Source organism: Dysidea avara, chromosome 14, assembly GCF_963678975.1.
Source record: "Dysidea avara chromosome 14, odDysAvar1.4, whole genome shotgun sequence".
Taxonomy (NCBI): Eukaryota; Metazoa; Porifera; class Demospongiae; order Dictyoceratida; family Dysideidae; genus Dysidea; species Dysidea avara.
Genome location: NC_089285.1, coordinates 6,100,496 through 6,125,461, shown reverse-complemented (window position 1 = coordinate 6,125,461; position 24,966 = coordinate 6,100,496). Strand labels below are relative to the sequence as shown.

General features: G+C 38.8%; 1 protein-coding gene across 2 annotated transcripts; it reads left to right on the top strand.

Annotated features, from left to right (window-relative positions):
- The first annotated feature begins 355 nt into the window (after positions 1–355).
- LOC136244464 (notchless protein homolog 1-like) lies at positions 356–22,024 on the top strand. 2 transcript variants are annotated; one of them, XM_066036078.1, is made up of 12 exons: positions 356–579; positions 4,388–4,554; positions 5,769–5,845; positions 6,770–6,867; positions 9,418–9,442; positions 9,492–9,567; positions 11,058–11,076; positions 11,127–11,221; positions 12,797–12,897; positions 17,068–17,274; positions 17,412–17,557; positions 21,547–22,024. In XM_066036078.1, the coding sequence occupies exons 2-7, from the start codon at positions 4,548–4,550 to the stop codon at positions 11,072–11,074; spliced, it is 300 nt and encodes a 99-aa protein (XP_065892150.1). In that variant the 5' UTR covers positions 356–579; positions 4,388–4,547; the 3' UTR covers positions 11,075–11,076; positions 11,127–11,221; positions 12,797–12,897; positions 17,068–17,274; positions 17,412–17,557; positions 21,547–22,024. The 2 variants fall into 2 exon arrangements, 1 of the variants encoding a protein (XP_065892150.1); XR_010695253.1 differs by adding an exon at positions 5,524–5,631 and having other exon boundaries at positions 452–579; positions 8,775–9,567.
- Positions 22,025–24,966: the final 2,942 nt, after the last annotated feature.

The window sequence follows — 24,966 nt, the reverse complement described above, 5'->3', positions numbered from 1 at the left end:
TCAACTGCTGACCTTATTTATAACTAGATACATAGCTTCCTACACTGCTCCTCAAAAGACTGCTCTATTATAGTATCTCGATTTGACTGCTCTATTAGAGTATCTCGAGTAAGAGAGGCTCTTTCAAAAGGGGGGTTCCATGGAACCTTTTAACCCCCCCCCCCCCCCCTTGATCCGCCCCTGATTTGGGTCACCAAACAACTACAATCACAAATGCTACACTAGCTCAGCAACAAACTATCATGTGTTTTGGTCGAGGTTTTGGTTTAGTATCTGAGACAAAAATAATACACACAACCTTTCCTATTGTATCCTTAATTCAGAGAGTCCATTCCAGAGAGGTTCCCAACATGACAGACTGCATCTTCTTAAAGCTCAGCTTCTTTGGTCTTCCTGACATTCTCCCTCTCGATCGAGACACAATTTTAATTCTATAACCACCGTGCCTCATGGGCGTGCGTCTGCTTTATGATCTCGTGATGCAATAATCCACGTGATGTTACAATGTGCGATTCCGGGCGCGATGAAGACAGTTGGACAGTGCGCTGATTTAGCAGACGTCGAGAACATGAAATACAGGTATTATAGTGTCACATGTGTGTACTTTCGAGACAGTGGGAAAGGCGGTAGGCCTATGGCAGGAAGTAGTGCTACACGAGTACTTTGCAAGTTTAATCCTGTGACCTTGATCCAAGCCTTGATCACACTTACAGGGGTGACTTAGGAGTCCAATAGTCCCAAACAATGGATCAACCCGTAACATAAGTCACAGTTCTCATGTTCTAATTAAGTCACAGCTAGGTTGAGGTTTTCCAGACTTTTGAGATGTACCTACTGTACACTGCAGATGTCAACATTTGCAACAGAGGAAATATCTACTCTAATAAAATATTGAGCTTGTATGTGTGTAAAGAATTAGCAATGTGACATGTCAGAATTTTGAAAGCTGCTACTTGACTTGTGCTGGTCATGAGGCTGGTTCTGAAGTAGCAGTTCATGTAATGAAGGAATTGTTTGGGGCTGCCACAAGTGAAGCTGCTCTTGTTGATGCTACTAATGCATTTAACTGTGTTAATCGTCAAGCTGCACTTCACAATATTTCCAAGATTTGTCCATCGTTTTCTACCATCCTGCAGAATACTTATCGTACCTTAGTCCGTCTTTTTGTTGTTGGTGAAGGTGAAATTTCATGTACTGAGGGCACAATGCAAGGTGACCCCCTTGCTATGGGCATGTATGCACTCGCTTTGGTTCCTCTGATTCGTCATTTGAGTACTGAAGTGCCTGATGTATCTCAGGTTTGGTTTGCTGATGATGCCAGTGTAATGATAACAAGTTGATAGCAAGTTGATAGAAGGCTATTCATAGCCTGGGAATACCTAGAACTGTCCACTAGTGTATGGCTGCATAAGGGAATGTGAATACAATTGGCTGTATGAATAGTATTTTATTATAGACTAGTATATTAAAAATTAAAAAAAATTAAAATAAAGTAGGAATCCAAGCAATAAAAAGTAGTGAAACAAGAGAAGAACGATGGTAGCTATTACAGCATAGCTCGGTAGGAAATCCCTTCTTTGGCATGATTTAACCATTATTTTGTGTACAATGCCACAGTAGGAATTTCCCATCGAGCTATGCTGTAATAGCTACCATCGTTCTTCTCTTGTTTTACTACTTTTTATCGCTTGGATTCCTAATTTATTTTTAATATACTAGTTTGTTTAGATTTTTTTTTTAAGGCATACAGCTAGCTATAAACATGTGACTGTTCTATTAGGGTGACTGCTGTGTTAGAGTATCTTGAGTCAGCTTTCCAAATTGCAGGTGTGTGGTCACTGAAATACAGCTAGTGCAAAAGGGGTGTGTCATCGTGGTTTCAATCAATAGATCGATAATGTGTAGAATGAAGAATGGGCATGATCTTGTGACCTATCTTGAAGCTATCTAGTACCAGTACCTCCATATAGTACCCTCCGTCATAGATTATATCAGTAAGGAATATAATCTGTTGCTCCGTACTGTAGCGTAGTCTAAGCGCCTTAAATAATCTTGTGGCATCTATTATGCTGCTTAAAGAAAGTGATGTGGAAAATTAACGCCTCGATATGGTTTTGTTGGATGAAGAAGACAAGCAGCCTGATTGAAGATAAAAGAAAAGATAAGGCGCAGAGGGAACGCACTCGTCGGAACCCCAAAAGGCACATCCCACTGGTGAGTATTTAATGCTGTTTTATGTATTATATGGGCTAGTACTATTCCATAAAGGTGATTTTCATTTCGTAAGATATCTCTAGGATGATTTTTAAGGGTGGAATTTTGGGCGGCGCACGAAAATTTCACCTGGATTCCTACTTAAACAGTACAACCATACCGTTTGATGTACATGCAATATGTAAGCCTGAGGCATTTTTTTGGTGCTTGGAGACCCCCTCAGCCCTAGGCAGGCTGCCTACTCTGCCTAAGGTTAAGGCCGGCTCTGCTAGTTGAAAATTCAAAAAAAAAGTGTACTTGTTTAATGGGTTAATGCCATACAGAGCATTCTCTCCTACCCTAAGCCATTCTACCATCCAGATTTCTGGCTTTGGCCATTACCAAGCTCATGTTTTTCTGTGCATCTGTTAACTTTGATATATTGTCTGGTTATCTCTCAAGGGAACTCAACTGACAGTACGATTGTGAATTTCCCTTCTGATTTGATGCCTGACATCTCTGAATGGAGAGTTGAAAGCCTGCTTATGTTTTGTTGGAAATACTTAAACCTGCCCCAAAGGCTTGAAATACAACATACTGTATGCAGTGAAGCAATCACCACCTTTGCTTATATAGAAAATCTGATTGCAGTCGATTTTGGAGAACTTGACGAAGCTTACACAGCTGTAGTGGTTAGTACTTCAGTGTGTTAGTAACGTGATTGGTCAGATCAAACGTTTCTTCACATTTTCCACTTCCCTGTCACTCTAATCCCATCAACCATACACTTTTCATGAGATATCACATTTCATGAGGTGTTGCATAAAGACTCAGTCTAGTGGATTGAGTATTCATGTCCAATAGAAAGAGAAAATCTGTAAGTTAAGCTACGTATCTCTGAACACATTTATGATTTTTTTTAGGGGAGAGGGGGAATGAATTTTATTTTCAGACAATGATGGTAGACTGGTAAACTACATGAAAGCAATTATATTTGCTCCAATCTCTTGAAATCAGCAATGTAGTAAAATAACATTTTAACTGCTGATCCAAGCTTTCATAACAAATGCATGTACATGTAGGGTGATGCCTGTAGGGCTCTGGTGTATCTTTATGTTGTGAAGTTGTTAAATGGGGATTTGATATAGTCTTTAATTTTGAGTACCTGTACAAACATGTGAAGAAATAACCTTTTCATTCATTAACCTTTTCCTTCTACCAAGAGTTTATAATATGTGACTGGGCCTGCAAGTTCTTACTATTCTATCTTACTCAGTGTATTTGGTGGAATGTACTCCTGTCGGACACTCTCTCTTACTACTTTATATTATCAACTCTTGCTTCTACTACTCAGTTTAAATTAGAGGTAGTAAATTGGAATACATGTTGATATTTCATCATCATTTACCTCATGAAGTAAACAATTCTGGTTTACACATGTGTACACCATATCCGTGATTATTATAGTGTATGGTAAACATTTTCCAGTAGTGAGCATCTGTGGTTGTCAAAGTGATGACATACATGAATAGAATGTGGTAGTATAAAGCTATGAAGCAATGTAGTATAGATGGATGTTTGCTAGATGTGATGGACATACAAGAAAGTGGTATGTTTTTTTACAGACACGAAGAGGTGTGTCCTTTCACTTAAGGGTGAACAATATGCCTAATGAAAAAAGTAAAAATGAAGATGAATTGGTTTCAAAAAATGTTGTAATATTACAGAGATATTCTGAAAGGATGTGACGGCCGTACAGTATCAATGACATTTTGACTTTGCAAGCCATCAAATGTAAACTTGAGAAGGTATTAATTTTTTGGTGCTGAATCTCCTTAACTATTGTACAACTGATCTAAACATACTGTAATGGTAATAAAATATTTGTTATTCCTGACTGTAAGAGGCATATGTTCTAAAATTCCAGTAAAGTGTGATGTCATTAGATGTCATGATGCTTATTAAAGAGGAACCATATGTTGTTGTCTGTTGACCATATTTGGCTATAAACAGTATAATAGGGAACATCATGTATCTAGCTTCAAAATGACATAGTAGGATTTACTCCAAATACACTTTTAAATTTTAAGGTCTTTGTTGACATTTTCATGGAATTGCCCATATGCTGTGTGTCTGTATTTTCCAGACTCAGCAAACTTGGTTGCTGTTATTGTAGTTCAATTTGTTATTTCAGAGGATGAGATCTCCTATGAATTTTTTGTTGGTGATCATTGGACTGAAGGAGAGAGACACTGGGACAGTTAGAAGATGTACAAACAGAGAAACTGGTTGAGATACAGTACCAGCCACAGGCCAGGTTTAAGGTTCAAGCAGTGACGAGATGTACCCCTAGTATGCCAGGTGTGTCTGTCTGTGTGTATGTAGATGTGTAGGTTACTTTTTATCATCTGAGTGAAGTGTGTTTATGCTGGACTGGGATTATCATGTCATGTGTTTAGTTGCAAACATGTCCACATTTTGTGGGGAGTCTCAGAGGTAATGTAAATGTGTCACCACAAGCAATTACAATAGTGATTACTTTAGACCGTTAATCTGTCATGTTCAACTGCCCACTTATGGACTACCCTGGTGGCCATGCCAGCAAATCTAGGACAAATATACTGGTAGAATTAGCTAGACCAATAAATGACCTGAGCATTTATAAAGTACACTAGAATTTCCTTCTGGAATTTACCATTATTGGAGTACTTGAATTCCAGGTGTGAGACAGTATTCTTATTTCAGATAAAACTGGCCAGAGAGGGTGGTACTTAAATCCAATTTGCCAAGAACATGAGAGAGAGATCATTAGCATGTGAGGCTGAAAAACTACAATTGTTGACATACTCTAATTATCAACACAGTCTTTGTGATCTCTTAACACTTTGTTTTATCTCCTACAGTACGTATGAGCCTTATCCACAATGACATTTTATGACATCATGAGAATAAAAATGGCTGCAATGGTTATACAGGTGCCTATGGAGATAAATTTTTGGTCGTTCATATTTCAGCTAGGTATGGAGATATCGACGACGACAGGTACAAAAGCTGTTGTAAACGTATGCTATTCAGAAAAAATTGAAACATGGCAAAACTCGTTTATCATAATGTCTTATATAAAACTTAATTGTACCTGTTGTTTAGAACTTGATATCTTCTTTTCTGGCTGAAATATGAGCAATTAACATTTTTTCTTCATAGATGCTTGTATAACAGTCCCCCAACTATCGCGGTCATTTTTATTCTCGTGATGTCATAAAACGTTATTGTGGATATGGCTAATAGCATGTTTGTGCATCAGTGTGAACTCCCATAATCTTTACCCAGTACCAGGGCTGAATGCCATCTTCTCAGTGGAGTCCTTACGCTTATAAGGAACTGCTGAAATATAAGCACTGTGGTTCACAATTAATTCCTACAATGGTCACATCAAAGGTATCATTTTAGGTGTTCATATTGTTGTTGAAATGTGCTTGTATAGCTAACACAATTGAGTGGTACCTTATTGTAGTGTACATACTAAAAGGTTGATGTAGTATCTTATCTTTCTCTCTTGCTCTACATACATGTAGCTCACTGCCATTGGATCCTCAGTATTGCCTGGTCACCAGATGGGAAGAAGATTGCATCAGGTTGTAAAGCTGGCACGGTGAGTGAAATGTATGGAGTTGTCCACCTCATTTCCCTCTACCACCCTTAATAATACTACTACTACAGTGGAACCTGTCTAAAGTGGTCACCTTCGGGCCAGAGATATTTGGTCTTTATAGAGAGGTGGCTGCCTAACTCACTATCATATCTCTATAAAGCAGCCATAGGCCACAAACCAAGGTTTGGCCTTTATACAAAGGTTCCTGGGATTATAGCTATCCTCACACATGCCTACTCTTCAATCCATTACTTACATAACAGGCATAAACAAAGTAGCTAGCAGAAACCAGAAAGGATGACCAACAAGAGCGAGAAACCACTGTATGGAGACATTATCACTAGGCTGCCTTGCTACAAAGCCAGTGAAGGAAAGGCTATGGTTTTTATACTGGAAAGACAGTTACCTGGTAACTACACAACTGTAAATTCCGAGATAAATTCAAAAAATTAGCATATTGTGGGGTGAGCTTTAATTGGAATCGTGTGAAGAGACAAAGCCATGGAGTGGCTATAAGCTTATCTATACAAAACACAACTGTGAGTATAAAATGTTATAGAAGTATAAAGTAGTGTAACTGGTTTACTCACTGTTATGACTTGCTGTGGCTGCTTTGTGAGAGGCTTTTTTGTATAACGAAGTGCTTCCAAAAGCTGACTGTTATATGTGTTATAGAGGTGACCGCTTAATGCAAACTATTTCTGTACAAACTGTTTAGGAATCAGTCGGGACCAGTCACATGGCCATTTTGCTGAGGTGACCACCCAACTCAGGTGACCATTAAGAGAGGTTCCACTATACTACACAGTTATACACAGTATGTTAATACCCTACTACACAGTGTGAGACATATCCAATACTTGTGAAAATTTCTCTTCTACACACCATGATACAATTGTTATCAGTTTATCATACAATCTACAGGTGTGTATATGGGACTCAGTAACTGGTAAACAATTGGGGAAATTCCTAACTGGCCACAGACAGTGGATAACATGGTTGTCATGGAGACCAATGCATCAGTAAGTATGCTCATATACAGACCATATATAGACGTTCTGCATATAGTTGTGAGACTGAATTGTATGGGACTTGTAAATGTGAAGTCAAACTATTGGAAATGATCAGTGTGGACTTAGCTTTTACCTCCATTAGCTTTTATTGTGATGCCAATGGAAAGTATAGTCAATTAGCTACATGTAGGTCTACATGTAACAACCACTGTAACATTTTTTTCTAGAAGCTGTACAAGCTTTATACTTGCTTTCAACTTTTGGTCCTTATGTACATTTATCATTAATTGTGTTGGTAGTTATAACACTTTGTGTACAGTGATCATAACCACCTGTGCTTATATGCACTATATTTTGCATTGATAATTACATAATATTTTATGGTACATAATTCCTGTTAGGGATCTTGTATATGTACTCCACACTATAGGATAGTAGTGTATGTACTCCACACTATAGGATAGTAGTGTATGTACTCCACACTATAGGATAGTAGTGTATGTACTCCACACTATAGGATAGTAGTGTATGTACTCCACACTATAGGATAGTAGTGTATGTACTCCACACTATAGGATAGTAGTGTATGTACTCCACACTATAGGATAGTAGTGTACACTGTATGTACTCCACACTATAGGATGGTAGTGTATGTACTCCACACTATAGGATAGTAGTGTATGTACTCCACACTATAGGATAGTAGTGTATGTACTCCACACTATAGGATGGTAGTGTATGTACTCCACACTATATAATAGTTAGACGTCAAGAACCAGGGTTCTACGGGATTTAGAAAACTTGAAGGCCCTGGGCTGTAGCGCCCGAGCGCAGCGAGGGCGCTACTAAGGGCCTGAGGGTTTTCTAAATCCCGTAGAACCCAGTGGTTCTTGACGTCTAACTTATTTAGACTACAACTCGTTATTGTACCTTGAGTTGACAGCTGCTTGTAAATGGGAAATGTATGGCTAATTACTAGAAACAAGCCCTCTACACCTCCCTACATGGCGGGACCTCAGGACCTCAGCGTGGCTGTTGCTACCCGTTTAAACGCCCATGCGTTGCCAATGTTACAGGCGCATGCTATGTATCGAAGTACTGGACTCAGCGACTGGACTACAACTCATTGTTGCTGTTGTTGTGCCTCGACAGCTGCTTGTAAGCAAGTAATGTAGTGTTGATTAGTACAAACAAGCCCATTATACCTCCCTCTAATTCAGTACGGCTGTTACTAGCCATTTAAACGCCCATGCGTTGCCAATGTTACAGGCGCGTAATTATCGTGTTTCGTATCGCCTCAGAGCGTGGTCTCTATTGGACATGACCGTGGCTCTACGAGATTTAGAGACCACGTTTTCAGCCAATCAAATTTCAGTATCAAACTTGTTGTAGTCTAAATAATAGTTATACGGGCACAATGTGGAGTCTATGAAATTTATAAACCTGAAGGCCCGGGCTGTAGCGCACGAGCGAAGCGAGGGCGCTACTAAGGGCCTGAGGGTTTATAAATTTCATAGACTCCACATTGTGCCCGTATAACTGCTTTAGACTCTATTTCACATTACACTCAGATTACTTACCTCATCCATGGCTGTTTCTGCTGTAGGCTCGGCTAAAGCGGTTGGTTTTCTTACGATAATAATAGCGCCATAGCAACTATGCGTCCTCACGTGACTAAATAATCGCGCTCGTTAAATCACTGCACGTGAACAACGCATAGCGATTGGACAAACCCGATTTTGAGCATATGTTATATTGTGCTTGAAGGCGTGGAGTATATTAGAAAACAAGGTGGAGTATATGAGATTTATTACCCACCCAAAACAGCCTAAATAGAGTCTAAAGGATAGTAGTGTATGTACTCCACACTATAGGATAGTAGTGTAAGTACTCCACACATGTACTCCACACTATAGGATAGTAAAGTTCACATATGGGATACAAGGCTGGCTCATTCAGTGATGATATTAACTGATCACAGTCAGTCAGTGACTTGTGTACGATGGGGTGGAGAGGGACTGATATATACCTCATCACAAGATAGGACTGTGAAGTGTGGAGAGACTGTGATGTGTGCGTGCGTGTGTGTATGAGCGAGTGTGTATGTATGTTTGTGCATGTGTGTGTACATGTATTATCCGTACCCACAAAGTAGGGATGTCACGACATACAAATTTTTATGTCACATGTCATAGAGGTTTATGTCACGGCATAAGCAATTCTTAAAGTTTCACAACTGAAGCTGTTACTTATGAAACTGTATAGCTATTTTGATTCAAATATGCAAAAATATCAGCTTAAACATCAGCTATATTAACTATGACATCAACAAACAACCAGCATTGCTTGTACTTACTTGTCAATTTTCTCATATTTATTGCATCAAATTTGATCAATATGAATGGGAAAGTGTGCATTATTTGGAGATATTTATGTCACGACAAAGAAGCCTATGTCATATCACTTTATGTCACGACATGTCATATGTCACGACTATCGTGACATCCCTACCACAAAGCAGAATTCCGTCATCTTCCATAGGAATATTATGTTATGTAGGACACTATCAGGATATGGTCACTGGGTTAGTGGTGTACATGTAGTAGTAACTGGATCATGTGAGCTCCTGTCAGGTGAACACACTGTGTCTTAACACTGACTATGTGTTAAGGACTGGACCATATGAATCAGCTAATGACAAACCAGAAGGTATTGTGTAGTAGTTCTCTGGCTAGTAATGTTGTATGCCCTACCGTATAACAACAAATATTGGCAAAACTGATATTTGGTGATTTGCTATAAAATTGCAGTTGGCAAAAATGTAATTTGGCGAAATGCTGTCACTGAAAAACTGGCAGTGCACACGAGTGGTGTAAGGTGCGTGCTGTAGCGTACAATCCTTTTTGTGCTGAAATATTATGGATTCAGTCACTGCATGCATGAGTCTGGCAGAGTCGTTTTCATGGGACAGGTCTGGATCTGATCTGCTTTAAAGAAAATCCAGGTCCTTCTGCAGTCATGGGTCACACCCACTTATCATGATCATTTGCTGTCTGTAGGCATACGTAGAGCCTCACCCATTTATCAATGGCTGCACACGAATTCATGTCTTGCTACCTACAAGCTTACGTGGAGCCATGCCCACTATTCAAGTATGAGTTTTTTAGTATCTATTATCTAGTCTAGTCTGTAATCCACACCCATTTGCATGTGATAATTTAAAGGTGTATTTAAGTAGTATCCACGAAGTCACACTTGGGATGTCGAAACCTACTTCTGCAACTGGTATCGAAAGCTTGGACCCAAGGTATCAAAATAATATTGAAGAAAATTTAATTTGGCGGTTTAGTGACAAATCACCAAGTCACCAAATTTAGTTCACCACCAAATTTAATTGATATACAGTATCAGAGACCTCATACATATCTGTATAAAGGGAAATTTTTGAAAGGTTAAATATTCAAAAAATTCGAAGCGACAATGCCTTTTCAATAACATATTTATGTAATTTGCTTACCAGAAAAAGCACCTATCATACTATAAACAAGGGTAAGTGCTGCATGTTTTCTACTTTATCAGTTAGCTAACTATACGTACTAGGCCACTGGCAAACACGATGCAACCTATACCATGAGTGTCACCATGAGTCTTGAAGCCTAAGAGCTCGAGAAAATTATTATTCCAGCCTGAGTGAAATGATAGTGAATATCTGGAAGTGATGAAAAGCGCTAACTAGTGATGGCTCAATCTGCAGGCCACTCAGTGGATTAAAGCCATGTATAGTCTACCAAACAATATGGTTCAAGCCACAAAGGAGGAATAAGTAGCTAGACACAATTCTACCACGGCCTTTGTCTATACTGAACAATCAAAGTAGTAAATTCTACTGTAGCTACATACACGTGATCAATACAACAATTGTTAGCTTCCTCCAGTTAGGTTCATAAATCTGTCTTATCTACAGTGCGACGTGGTAATGGCAGAGAGAAACTGTATCAAATATATTTTTTCGAACTTACCATCAAGCACTCGTTTTTGAAAATTTGACTTTTCGAAAATTTCCCACTATACGGTATCTGTGAAGTTTCTAGAAGCCATTTTGGTATTGTATAGTATATGGAGAAGGCTCTTGATTTTCTAGCCCCTCACGTAATGACATTATTTAATGTGTTGCTAATTTGAATCTCTACTCTACACAGGTGACCTCCACCAGTGAAGGTGAGTACCAGTAATAGGTACTGATAGTACATTGGTTATTACCGTATTAGGAAGTGATCAGTGAAGAACTGCTTGTGTCTGGATCTAATGACTTCACACTGTTCCTATGGCAACCATCCACTGGCCAGAAACCATTGAATGACGGGTAGGTACAATGCAGTACATATCTTATAGTAAATATGTACTATGGTTTTATAGTGTCCTTATTATACGTATACCACTTTTGTGTGGGCGTTCAAAGGCACTGCTTACGGTTTAACCTGCATATTGCCATTCAAGATAGTACCTGCTCATGGCTTTGATGCCCAACCAGCTCAAAGATATTACTTTCATTATATTGGGCGACGTTGATTGTTTAGTTATGGGTTTGAGTTTACAGGTTAGGCTTGGCTCAGTGTAGTTGCTAAGTTTCGACTAGTTGACAGTTACTAAATGAGACGAATGATCAATAACATAATCGTTTGGGCAGTGCGTGGATACGTATTTCTACCCATCCGTGTCAGCCATAGTGTATTTTATTTATTTATTTTATTAGACTTCACAGCACAAGTGCTGAAGGTCAAGCAAGTGTAAATACCACAGCACAAGTGCTTGTGATATTTAAGATCCACAAGCCAAGTACTTGGGAATTTATATTGATGAAACATTTTCTTGAAACTTCCACGTTACTTCTGTATACAACAAAAAAATGTCCAAGCATATCTGCTGTGCAATTTGAGATAGTGATCAACAAGTGTAAGGGAAAGATTCTACCATTCTTTAGTGTGACCCATATTACAGTATGCCTGTGTAGTTTGGTCACCCCACACTCTGACTAATATTGATAACTTGAGGGTGTGCTCTTCAGAGTGCTACTCACTTCTAGGCATTCTTCGATTTTCACTGAGTGACGATAATATGTATATTAAAAAAATCCCCCTGGTTTTCAGTAATTCTTGAAAATCAAAAAGCGAGTGTAAACGTACATATAAAGTCGTCTGGCGCCGCCCGCCCCTTCGCAAAAAGTATTCTTTTGCGAAGGGCGGGCGGCGCCAGACTACATATAAAGGTGTGGCATTAGCTGTGTGCAAATATTAGCTAATCATTAAATCTTTAGTTTTGTAATATTGTACAATTAATTGCAATATCTGGTAATTTGTTCCACAATTTAATTGCATCTGGGTAAAAGGAATATTTTAAATGAGATATCTGTGGCTCTAAAATGGTTGCTTGAATCAATTAATGTCCTCGGGTAAGTAAATTATTCCTGATGAGTGAGTTCCCTGTTTCAGTTTCAACAAGATTAACAATTTTATCCATCCCTGATTCCCTTCTAACTAAAGTGTCGTACAGGCTCAGGTCCCTAGAGGGGTAGTTGCCTAATAAGTTGACCCATAAAGAAAAAAAAATGAGAAGTCAAGATGTACTGGCAGAATGCAGGGGAAATCCCAGATCAGGTTGTGTGGCTCCTCAGGCACTTGCAGCTAAGTCACTGCCTGACCTGGGATTTTTTTCTGTATTCAGCAGTCCTCAATTACAGGTCTCTGACTCCCTACTTCACAGGCATACTGTTGAGCTGGGGAATAACAGATTGTCCACCGCATCCCATTTAACATGTTAGTGACACTAAAATACATTGAAAAATCACTACAATATTGCTGCTTTCCTTTGTACTTTTTCTAGTTTAGGGCTTAACACAATGTATATATTTAACTTGTGCTTATCTTTCGCACCTGTACAGGATATAGATAAATGGGAAGGAAGGAATTGGATTTCGGGATGAAAATCGAAGCAGCCATATCAAAGAAAGAAACGTTTATCAAAATCTGTGCCGGAGATGAGGTACGTGATTATGAGCGTAATATTGGTAGTCTTGTATATACCCAAATGGCTTTGTGTGTGGGAGAGGAAAAAGCAAGGGGGTGTCACTCAGGGTCTTGCTGTAGGTCGATCTGCGACTACAGTCAAACTCTAAGTCAACGGTCAAAGCCACAAAGTAGCTCTTACAGTGGGTCAAGACGATACGGAAGGTTCGAAGCCCACAATCGAAAACTATACGTAGAATTATCAAGTTTATGGGATTATACGTAATTCACAAGAAGTAAGGATCTCCATGAAGATGTTTTAAAGCTCCAACAGAAATTTTGCCGTAATTATAATGATTTTTTCTCTCCTGGCTGCTGGTAGCACGCACTAAAAATATTATACTAGGTTACAAGTGCAGGTGTGTATAGGAAAATAGAGAAATAAGTGGAGGTCAAAAGTTAGACAAGAAATGCTCAAGTCATAGGTCAAAGACAATAAATGCTGCAAGTCAAAGGTCAAGGTGAAATTTTCCCTGATCAAGACTTTGACCGTAGTCGCAGATCTACCTACAGCATGAGCCGACATGGCACCCCCTTGAAAAAGGTCTGGTGGATCTCCAGGCTCCCAAAATCCGGGAATAAAGGCCAGCTCCAGGAGTGTTAAATTGGTATTGACAAACCAACTAATGAAGCTAATTTTTATTTACTCAAGCAACTTTGCGCCTCTTGTCATGTACACAGATCACATCTCACTTAGGCTCTCACTTAGGCTCTCACAAGCATCACAGAATGACACTTGCAAGGGGGTGATACTCCATATACCCTGTACTCCAATTTTCGTCCTGGATCAAAGTAAAAAGAAAAATGCCTTGACCCTTTGCTAAAATCCATGCTTGACTCTTGACCAAATTCTTGCATATTTTCATAAAAATACAGTTATGTTGTAACTGTAAAAGTACCAATTGTGGTATACCTTTTACCTGTCTTTTGACCTACTGCAAATTTCTTACTTGACTTTTGTTTTGACCGAGGACGAAGATCAGAGTACAGAATATATAGTGCCTTCCCCTTGATTTGTGAGTGCAGTAAACTATCCATAATGGCCATTGTTGGGAATCAATGCCGTCTGCTGCTGCTGCTGCTGCTGCTGCTGCTGCTGCTGCTGCTGCTGCTGCTGCTGCTGCTGCTGCTGCTGCTGCTGCTGCTGCTGCTGCTGCTGCTGCTGCTGCTGCTGCTGCTGCTGCTGCTGCTGCTGCTGCTGCTGCTGCTGCTGCTGCTGCTGCTGCTGCTGCTGCTGCTGCTGCTGCTGCTGCTGCTGCTGCTGCTGCTGCTGCTGCTGCTGCTGCTGCTGCTGCTGCTGCTGCTGCTGCTGCTGCTGCTGCTGCTGCTGCTGCTGCTGCTGCTGCTGCTGCTGCTGCTGCTGCTGCTGCTGCTGCTGCTGCTGCTGCTACTGTTGTACCCTGATTGAGCTGATTGCCTCGCCAGTGGCTGTTAATTACTCCACTTATAACTCAGTCTTCTGGAGAAATAGAATTACAACCAGAATCAATAAAGATACAATTATATTGTTTGTCAACTGATATACTACCATATAGCTGGTTATTTTTGAACCAGACATTTTCGTAGGAACAGTAAAATCTGAATTTCATAGATTTTAATTTTGAAGTACAGGTGGATTTCAAGCAAATAGAGATTCATGTCACAAATTACAAAAATACATAGAGTCTACATGTGCTCGCCTTATCGATGGTATCAAGGATGGAATAACCTCCACTTTCATATCAACTCTGTGATTACATTGTGTGTCTGCATGGAGTTGATACACTATACATTGTATACGTATTTGACAACTTCTTGTTCGCAATTCAAACCGGCAGTTAACGGAAGGAAGTGAGGTCATTCTATTTATAGTTTTTGCTTTAAAGGCTTCTATAGCAACAAAATCTTGAGGGAAATACCATTAGTTAGTGCTGTGCCTTGTACCTGGAACCTCCAAAGTACAATCATGGTGGAATTGCTGGTATGGAGGTCTGTGATAGTAGGATGGAAGTCGGATGGTATTGCATTCCACCAGTGAGAAGCAGTAAACCTTAAAAACAATTACTATCATTTTCAGCTAATTTTTTCTTCTTAGGGAAGGTAGTAAAATGTATAGCTTCAAGACTCTTTTTATAATCCTTGTAGTGACAGAAATGGCTAGCCTACCGTTGTTGTGATTTTGTGTGCTTCAATGACTGCCCGCCTGCATCAAAATGAGGAAGTGGCTGATGAGAAACTAGCAATCTACTTTGCCTGGCCTTATTATAATAATAATAATTGTATGTAATATATTATAGGGGATAATTACTATGGTACAGCATGTACCTATTGAGCTGGATCCTCAAAAACATTTAATAACTCATGGATGATGCAATTACAGATGATCTTGAAATTTGGCTCATTTGTAGTACTGCTTGATCCGCTAAAACTATTTTTAAATCTTTTCGTTCAAAAGTCTAACATAATATTTACAGCCAGTCAAAATCTTCACTTTACATTTGCTATGGGAAGCCATAAAATGTTATGTCCATTACAGCCCTTTCTCGAACTTGTAATGGAACCAAACCGCACATGTCTGTTGTTGACACCTTTGCTGTCGCCGTTAATCATCTGATTGGCTGAAATGTTTACTCTCATGTGAAAAAATCCACTTTTAATTTTTAGCTGTTTTCCAGGATCCAGCTCAACTTATACATATTTGAATGATTGTTAGATACTATACTTACAAATAGTTGGGGTTCTAAGCGTTTTAAATAGACCGTTTTTGTGTACTTTTGGATAAAAGCAGGAAACTTGGCAAAGTTTGCATATGACAAACCACCTCAGATTTGACCTTTGGTGTTGTTTACAGACAATGTAATGTTTAAAAACTGTCAGTTTTTCTCTATTGCATGTTTGTTTGAATCCAAAATCCACAAACGTGGTGACGCTCTTGCCCTATAGGCAAGATACTATGCTAAACAACCATCATTTTCAGTACGCTGGCTTGGCACACTGAAATCACAAAATCATTCATTTGGGCTTCAACAATATAGTAACTCATAATCTACTAGTTTATTTAGATGAACAGACTTACATGTATGTAATGCACAGTGCTTATTTTTCATCATAGAAGATTCGCTGCAATACCTGTAGGCATAGGTGGTGGGGGCTGAAGCTGTCCCTCGGTCTGCTGAGGGGGGTCTATATACATAGCCACCCTTAGAATATCTTGCCGAAATTGGAGTGGGGCTAAAAAAGATTGATATATTCTAATAGAATACTAAAATACCCTAATAGAGTAGTCAAAGTGCTTCATAAAAATATGATCCTAAAAAGTACTTGCCTACAGCGGGAATTAAACCACTGACCTTTCACTTTAAGAGTGGATGTGTTACACCTGTACCAAGTATTTCCAACTGCCTAAAGGTTGTTTTGTACTGTAGTCAACAGCTAAAAACTTTGTCACAAAAGGTTTTTATTGACTTCAAATACACTGTAGCGTATTTAGAGTTAAAAAGTTGGTGTTTTAGTTGAAAATGCTTCAAATTGTATGTATAGAATTAATTCTGATGAACTTTGAGACATCGTGAAAATAGGTACAGCTTCTGGGGCCCCTAATCTATACATTCTGGTCACACACCCCTATCACACCCCACCCCCACATCCTCCGCCACTGCCTGCTAGTGTTTGCAACAGTAACACTGTGGTGCCATAGTGGATATTGGTCACTAATCCATTTTACATCTTGTCAAATAACAAACATCAATTTTGTTGCAATAAGCAGGTGGAGCATGACAATAGCGCGGATTAGTTTTACCCCACCCTTAATAGATTTGGTCTTGTGAAAGTTTTTTTGGTCGTAGAAAGGGCTTAGCATACTGAGAATTTGAGCTTGTTGGCAAACAAAACTACCATCATGATTGATGGAGACCTTGCTGAATGTTTTGATGCAGAGAGGTACATTGCATACTTCAGTTAACCAGATATCGAGATTTAATCGAAAATCGAAATTATTTTTAAAATGGTAATCTAGATTATCAGAAAGGGAATATCGCCCAACACTAATCACAACACTGTGAGGAAGAATTGGCTTTTCTTATATTTAAAACTATTAAATAAGTTTCAAATATGCATATCTGACATGCATATAGATTTTTATATTGCTGTTTGTTGTTGTTGATTATAGCCACGTACTATCAAAATGGAATGGAGTCATGTTCAAAGTCTTGCAGGTATTTTTGATGGTCTCTTGAAAAAGATAAATGAGCGGAGCCAAGTGTCAAGAGAGAAGTGCCGTCACCAAAAACAACTAGAGACTCGTGTTCTTTGGAGTGACACAGAAACACAATGCCGTGTTGATTTGAGAGAGAACAAACGTGGAATATTTGTGAAGGTGCATTAATGTACAAATTATTTGTCTACTGTATAATTGCTTACTAGTATCATATACAAGCACAAATTAATATTGTGTATTATACACTTTTTATACTTGTGAAATCACCTAGCTGTATGTACTGTTTTGTTACATAGATACGGGTGATTCAGTGTTCAGATCGCTCAGTTTGTTTATATATCGAGTGGAGATTTAGAAGAGTTCAAAGATGCACTGTCTGCTCTCTTGGAGAAGCGAGAAACTAGTTCACACAATTTGTATTCTAAAAGACCAGCACCTCCAGGTAATTAATAAGAGATTATTATTAATAAGTAAGGACGTCCATAACCAGATAGCATCTTAACTGTACAAATACTTTATATGTATGTAAACAGGGCTGCCGACAGGAAGGGGTGGGGGAACTGGACCACACTTTGTAATGGGACCCAAGGGGGCCTCATACAGTAGTACCTGCCTAATAGCTACATTATCCAACAATAACATAATGGCTATTCATCTGATTCCAGACACCTACTTGTTCAGGCTATTCATCTGGCACTCACCCAAGGACACTAGTTGTATAAAGGTTGATGAGTCCAAGGGGAGCTAGAGTTGGAGCAAGTGCCAACCATAGTATGTCTCAAACTCACCAAAATTTACCTTCATAGCATATACCAAGAGTATATAATAGAAACCAAGAGTGTCGAACAGTGTATTAGCCCATGATTAATGATTGCGTAAAGTAACAGGGATATTTCAGTAATTGTTTGTTTACACAAAATGGTAATTTGAAATGCGTAAGTGGCAACAGGTCTTTGTTTGCCAGTTTTCCATGTTATTCAACCAAGTATTGAACAGTTATTGTACAAGGAAAGTGTAGTAAGGACCCAAGATACTCCAGCTCACTAAAACAATGGTTGCACAAATGAGCATGTTGCCATGCCTTCAGGGATCCTCTTGACAGTGCCAGAACTTTACCAATTCCCTTTTACTCCTATCATGTTTTCGCTTGGTTTAGTGGCCGAATTGGGCTAAATACAGCAAACCTTAATGGTAATGAAAACGAACAATTAGTGATATATCCATGTTACTTTATGCAATCATTAATCATGGCGTAATACACCCGTTCGATACTCTTGGTTTCTATTATATACTCTTGGTAATAGCGTTAGGGTCAGGTTCAGCTTTGGTTTCTTCTTCACTCACGTGTAGTCGTAGCAAACTATTTTTAGATAGGAGGACTCTGTTTATGCAATTGTCAAGCACAGTCAACATGCAAAGCATTATCCCTCTAGGGATCTAGGAACATGCCCCCCATAGGAAAATTTTGAGGGTTTAACCTTCTGAAATTAACGTACACAATGACTGCTCTATTAGATCAACTGACTGTTCTATTAGAGTATTTCGATCTTTTTGCAAACTAACAGCAGAAAATTATTAGAGAGGCTCCAGCCCTCTTTCTCCCCCACTCTGGCTTGCTACGCCTACGCCCAGGTATATAGGTTGTACAGGTTACTTCTTGAATCACATTTACAAGATAGAAAAGTAGAGGAGGTGGGTAGCTAGCAGTGGAAGCACAGTTGGTACTACACTGATCTCACACATCAGTGGTCCATGGTTCTAACCCTGAAAGTGTTGCAGGTTATTATATTTCATTTTAGCAACCTTTTTGTCTACTCATGTGGAACCAGACAAATAGCCTCATACATGAAATGTGCCCTAAGGCTGATAATTGCTGTGTAGTTATTTACCTATTGTATGCTTACTGTCTATTGCTGCAGCTTAATTGCTATTAAACTATCAGTCAGTATACCCATGTCTCAATCCAGTGTTATCCACATCATTTTCTTGTTTAAACACCAGTATCATGTGAGAAGGATCACATGACACTCATGTGAGAAGGATCTCACATGACACAAACTGTGTGTGTAAATGTCCAGAACTTTAGAAAGTTTATTTAGTGTTTATTGGAAGTTTAAGTTTCGTTGCTTAGGTGTGAGATTGAATACCTTGGGTGAGATTGCACTTTAGAGAGAATCACATCAGAGGTATGATAGTTGAATCAATAGCAAGAGAACAGTCATTCTTATCAAACAGTACGATAGTACTGTTTAAGTAGGGATCGGGGTGGATTTGGCGTGCGCCTCAAATTTCGATCCCTCAAAAATCATCCTAGAAATATCTCACACAGCAAATAAACCTTTTACTAAAGAGTCTTCAAGTTTCTAACTTTATTTCTAGCGTTATATATCAGGAAACGACTAGAAAAGTGCTGGAATTTTATTTCTAAAAAATCGCTAAAACAGAAATTTTCGTCTGCCTGCCAGCCTGCTTGCCTGCCAGCCTGCCTGCCTGACCACATTCACAAGGCTACAGGCCAAACAAAGCAGCGAAGGATCACCATTCTTTGCCACAATATTTAACTCGCTGCTGGGATGTGCCTTTTCGGGTTCCGACGAGTGTCTGCCTTCTGCGCTTTGTCTTTCCTTTTATCTTCAATTACGGATCGTCTTCTTCTTTTCCAGTCACGGAGGCGTTAATAATTCGTATCGACACTTTCCTTAGAGCAGCCGTATTCGGACGCCACAAAACTAATAACGGATTCCGTACTGTAAGGGCAAGTAGATGCCTGTACAGCAACACTTGCAAAGCGATCAAACAGCCTAGTGAAGGAAGAACACACTGCCACGCCCTTATCAATCAGAGCGTGCACTCGTACTTAACGATCAGTGGACCACGCCCATTATTAATGGTCCAGCTGTAACTAATTGTAGAAAACAGGAGATAGAAACCCTGCATGCCTTTCAATTTAGTAATTGAGCAGCTTGCATAAAGCAAGCAGCAAGATCGAGATACTCTAATAGAGCAGTCAGTGCCAAAGATCAATACTAGCTATATACCTATACCAAAAAAAGTTAACAAACCAGTGAATTTAAAAATTGTTAATTTAGAAATGGAAGTAGGGATCAAGCGATAAAAACTACTGAAACAAGTGATTTGAATGATGGCAACTATTACAACATAGCTTTGTGGGGAAATCCCTACTTTGGCATTGAACATATATGGTGACGTGGTGAGATGCCAATGTAAGGATTTCCCCACAAAGCTATGTTGTAATAGTTGCCATCATTCAAATCACTTGTTTCAGTAGTTTTTATCACTTGATCCCTACTTCCATTTCTAAATTAACAATTTTTAAATTCACTAGTACAGTATATAGTCCCTCAGATTTAATTGCGTACTAACGTATCACTCATGTTTATATGCCAATACCCCTAGAATAGTATTACTGTACATGTTTATCTTTCGTCACACACACACTGTGTTCAGGGACCCACGGAGTGTGCTTTTAAATCTTCCTATTGTTCTTTCTAGTATTTTTTCTTCACCTATTATTCCAGAAATTATTCCCTACACTTTCTAGGAGTAATTCCTGAAATACAGCTAAACATAGATGTTTTTTGACTGAACACGCCCAAGATATTAATTACTGACTCGAAAGTGAAGTGGCCATTATGCTTTGCTTTCAACTATGTTTCACAGCATTACAAACAAAGAATAGTGGGAGAAGCATCTCTGCAATCAATCCAGTCACTATGAGAAATACAGACGATTCCTCAGTATTCACAAATGTAAGAAAGTCATCGCGCTACCACAAATTTACACCTTGCATGGGCTGTCAGCAAAAAGAAATGGGACACAAAGGAGGACAAAGATAAGTCCATGATGCGTTCATTGTACATAATGCCAAAAGGCATGTCTTGGGATGAAGCAACATTGAACAGTGAAAAATTCAAGCCTGTAGCCTTAGCTGTTATTGAGTTACGCTTGTTAGTCAGTCAGTAGAAAATTCCATTGAATAATTTTTTTTTTAATTTTGTATATAGCACTCTACTGGAAGCATTAAATATATTTTGGGTCATACTGAAGGCACTTTTGGGCTTGATTATACCTAACCAATACTGCCAAGACACCAGGATGGTGCTGGATTTTGGGTGATATTTTTGGCCAGACAAAACCAAAACCTCCATGATCCTTAGTATACAGTACTATTGTACTGTATGATTATTTCCTATTAATTTATTCTGGAATTATTCTGATTCTATTTACCACCAAATTTTTCTGGCATATTCTGCAGTTCCCTACAATGCACAGTACACACATGCCCTATTGGTAGGTTGTCCATTTGGTGATTGTACTTAGTTGTATGTGCCCCAGGCCTAGTAATTACAACAACTAAATCGTCACATTTATATGATGAATTTAAAGCCAATAATTATACCAATCATTTAGATTCCTATGGAGAGTATAATACTAAAGCAATGATGCCACATGGAGAGAAAAATGTTACAATACAGTGTGATCATTGTGGAAGGCTTAACAATGGGGATGATCAGTCTTGTGCCCACTGTGAAAACCCTAAGACTGCACGGTGGATGAAGATCAAGAAAAGGAATGTAACTCAAAGTACCTCAAGTGTTGATACAGCAACCGCTAGTGGACAGAGCATCACCACAGAGTCCTTAGATGGGTCATTTTTTAATGCAGAAATTTAATATGCTTTGGAACTGCTGCAGCCACGCAAGAACACTGTTGTTATTGTAAGAACAGAAGCAGTTTATTGAAACTGTTTGATGTTGGTGTACTGTTGTAGTATTGACTGATGGATTATAATAGCATGCACTACATAGAGTGATAGACATGATGTCAATATTTAGTATTTGTATTAGGGCTGAAACAAATAGTAATACTTACGGGTACTCATTAAGGATTTTCGTACTCGGATAGTAAAATTGGTACTCTAGTACTCATTAAGATCATGTGACCCAGCTCACATGATGAATTGTCATCAGGGAGTGACACAATGAAGACTGTAGAGTTTGATTGGCATAATTTCTTGTCACATCAGTACTTTAATACAGTGTGTGTATCATTGTTGTTACTTGAAAAAAGCTGTGAACTGTTAAAGGTTGGTACAAAACATGTCAAATGGGTATGACTACTTGTAACTAGTAATTGTGAGTACACGATCATTAACTCTAGAGAGTACTTGACTACTAAAAAACGATGATTGTGTCAGCCCTAATTTGTATCGTACAGTACGGTACTACTGTATAGGGATCGATCATGAAGAACTGGGCTTTTGAAGCCAAAAATATCACCCTAAAACCATTCCGTCCATGACAGTTTGGCAGCATTGGTTAGGCACAGCTAAACTCAACAATGTCTTCAGGCCATCTGAAAAGTTTCTATGAAATTTAAAACAAAATTCTATGTAACAGGTTTTTATACTGACTGACTCATTATTAACTAACTGATGCCTCCAGCCAAGTACAACTCGACAATGGATGAGGCTACAGGCATGATTTCTTCTCTGTTTGACTGCTTCATCCTGAGATGTGCCTTTTCGCCAACCACAGTACATACAATACACACATCATGGACTTGCCTTCATATCCTCCTTTGTGTCCTAGTTCTTTCGCTGACAACAGAAGGTGTCAGTTCACAATAGTGCAATGGAGCTTCCTTGTGGCTGTGTTGTATAGCTTATCGTCCGTATTTTCCATAATGACTGGATTGCAGACACGGTTCTCGTACTGTTCTTCATTTGTAATGCTGTGTAACAAGGAGGAGCATACTGAAGATTTTCTGTCCATTCAAACATTGTGTATTGCGTACTGCATTATTATCCATGGAGCACGCAGTACGCAATGTTCAAATGAACAGAAAATCCTCAGTAGCTGAAAACAAAGCGTAATAGCCACCTCCTTTCTGTTATGTAATTGATCGTTGGGCTCACATTCTGATGCAAAATTACTTTTATAGCATTCCTGGTGCTATTCTTTTTTATGTGGTTTATTTGTCAAAAATATGTTATTAATAAAGTAAACAAACTAGTAGAAATTAAACTTATGAATTTTAAATTGAATTAGGGATCAAAGAATTAAAAAGTAGTGAAACAAGGGAATATAGCTAAAAAGTGTTGAAACAAGAAAGGTTACCTATACTAATATAGTTGACATGTGTTCATAATTCAGTCATGATTAACTGAAATGAACTTTAGTGTTGATATTAACTAGTATATATCTGCAGGTGTAGACAACCTTCCTTGTTTTAGCTACCTCAGTTGTTTCACTACTTTTTATTTCTTTGATCCTTATTGTTTTCTTCTCAGCACCTAGGTCAGTATGCATATAGCTATATGTGTTTAACATTGTTATGAAATTATTTTGATTATAACTGGGCTAGGAAATGATGCACCATATGCACAAATCACAACAATAGTGGAATTTATAATTCTATAGTGTAGCTATTAGTTAATACACCACCTAAAATAATATTTTATGATCAAATACTGAATGATACTAGATTATATGTACTACACAAATCTAATTGCCAGGAGCAGACTGTGCAGTATGCAGTGCTAGGTAGAGGTGTACCGATTATTGGATCGCCAAAAGGGTCTACCATTTTATATAAGTCCTCAAGTTCTGGATATATCTAGCATTGAGTCAGTACAGAGACGTGCTACAAGGTTTGTGGTTAATGATTATTCCTACCAGTCAAAAGCTAAACTAGCCAACCATACTACATTGTTGAGACCAACTAAAAGTTATTATGTTTACACAATCTTATTAATTGACATACCTGACACTCAGTTACATCTACTTCCAGAAGAAACCATCTTGCAAGAGCAAAAATGCAAGATCTTGCAATAAAAAAGGACCTTTCCTGCAAGAATACTGCAGGACCTTTCTCCTACAAGATTTTTTCTTGCAATATAAAAGGACTTTTTCTGGCATAATCTTGCAGGATGGTTCTATATTAATGAATAAAAAAAATTAAAAGGGGAATAAGCCATGAAACAGGGATCGCTGAAAAAAAGCCACTAAACAAGGAAGGATTTCTGGGGTAGTAATGTAAACCACACATCCCTCCAACTCACTGATCCCCAATTAACGCAATTCAAGAAGAGGATACTTTACCCAATTACAAACTAGAATAGAATCATATAAATTTTCTTTTTTTCCCCTCCACTGTTAAGTTATGGAACTCCCTCCTTCTCCCCCCCACTGTAATTAACTCCCCTACACTTAATCAGTTTTGTAATATGATTAATACCTGTGCGTTTTGATTTCTGATATAATATATAGGGGTAGAAATTTTCAGAGGGGGTTTCAGGTTCCCTAGCTGGCAGGGCCGCCCAGAGAAATTAAGGGGCCCAGGGCAAAGAGTTAAAGTGGGGCTCTTGACCCAAGTTGTAAGGTGAAGACCAAAAAAAAAAAAAAAAAAAAAAGGTCACAACCTGCTGGCAATGACAATAACTACCCATCACCAACCATATTTCCTTATCTATAAGCTTGCTACACTGCTCCTCTGAAGAATACTGTGACTGCTCTATTAGAGTATTTAGATCTGACTGCTCTATTAGAGTATATCGATCTTTTAAACAGGTATTCAGGGGGCCCTTCATGGGGCCTCCTGGGCCCCTTTCAGACTGGGGCCCGGGGCAAAATGCCCCAGTTGCCCCCCCCTGTGGGCGGCCCTGCTAGCTGGAATTGCAACTTCAGCCTAGCTGCAAGTTGAAGACCAAAAAAAAGAAAGAAGGTCACTATGTGGTTTTGAACGCTTTTTAAATGAAGTTTTGCCATAATATTATAATACAGTATGTATAACTCTTACCATATCCCTTATACTCTATGCTCTTACCCA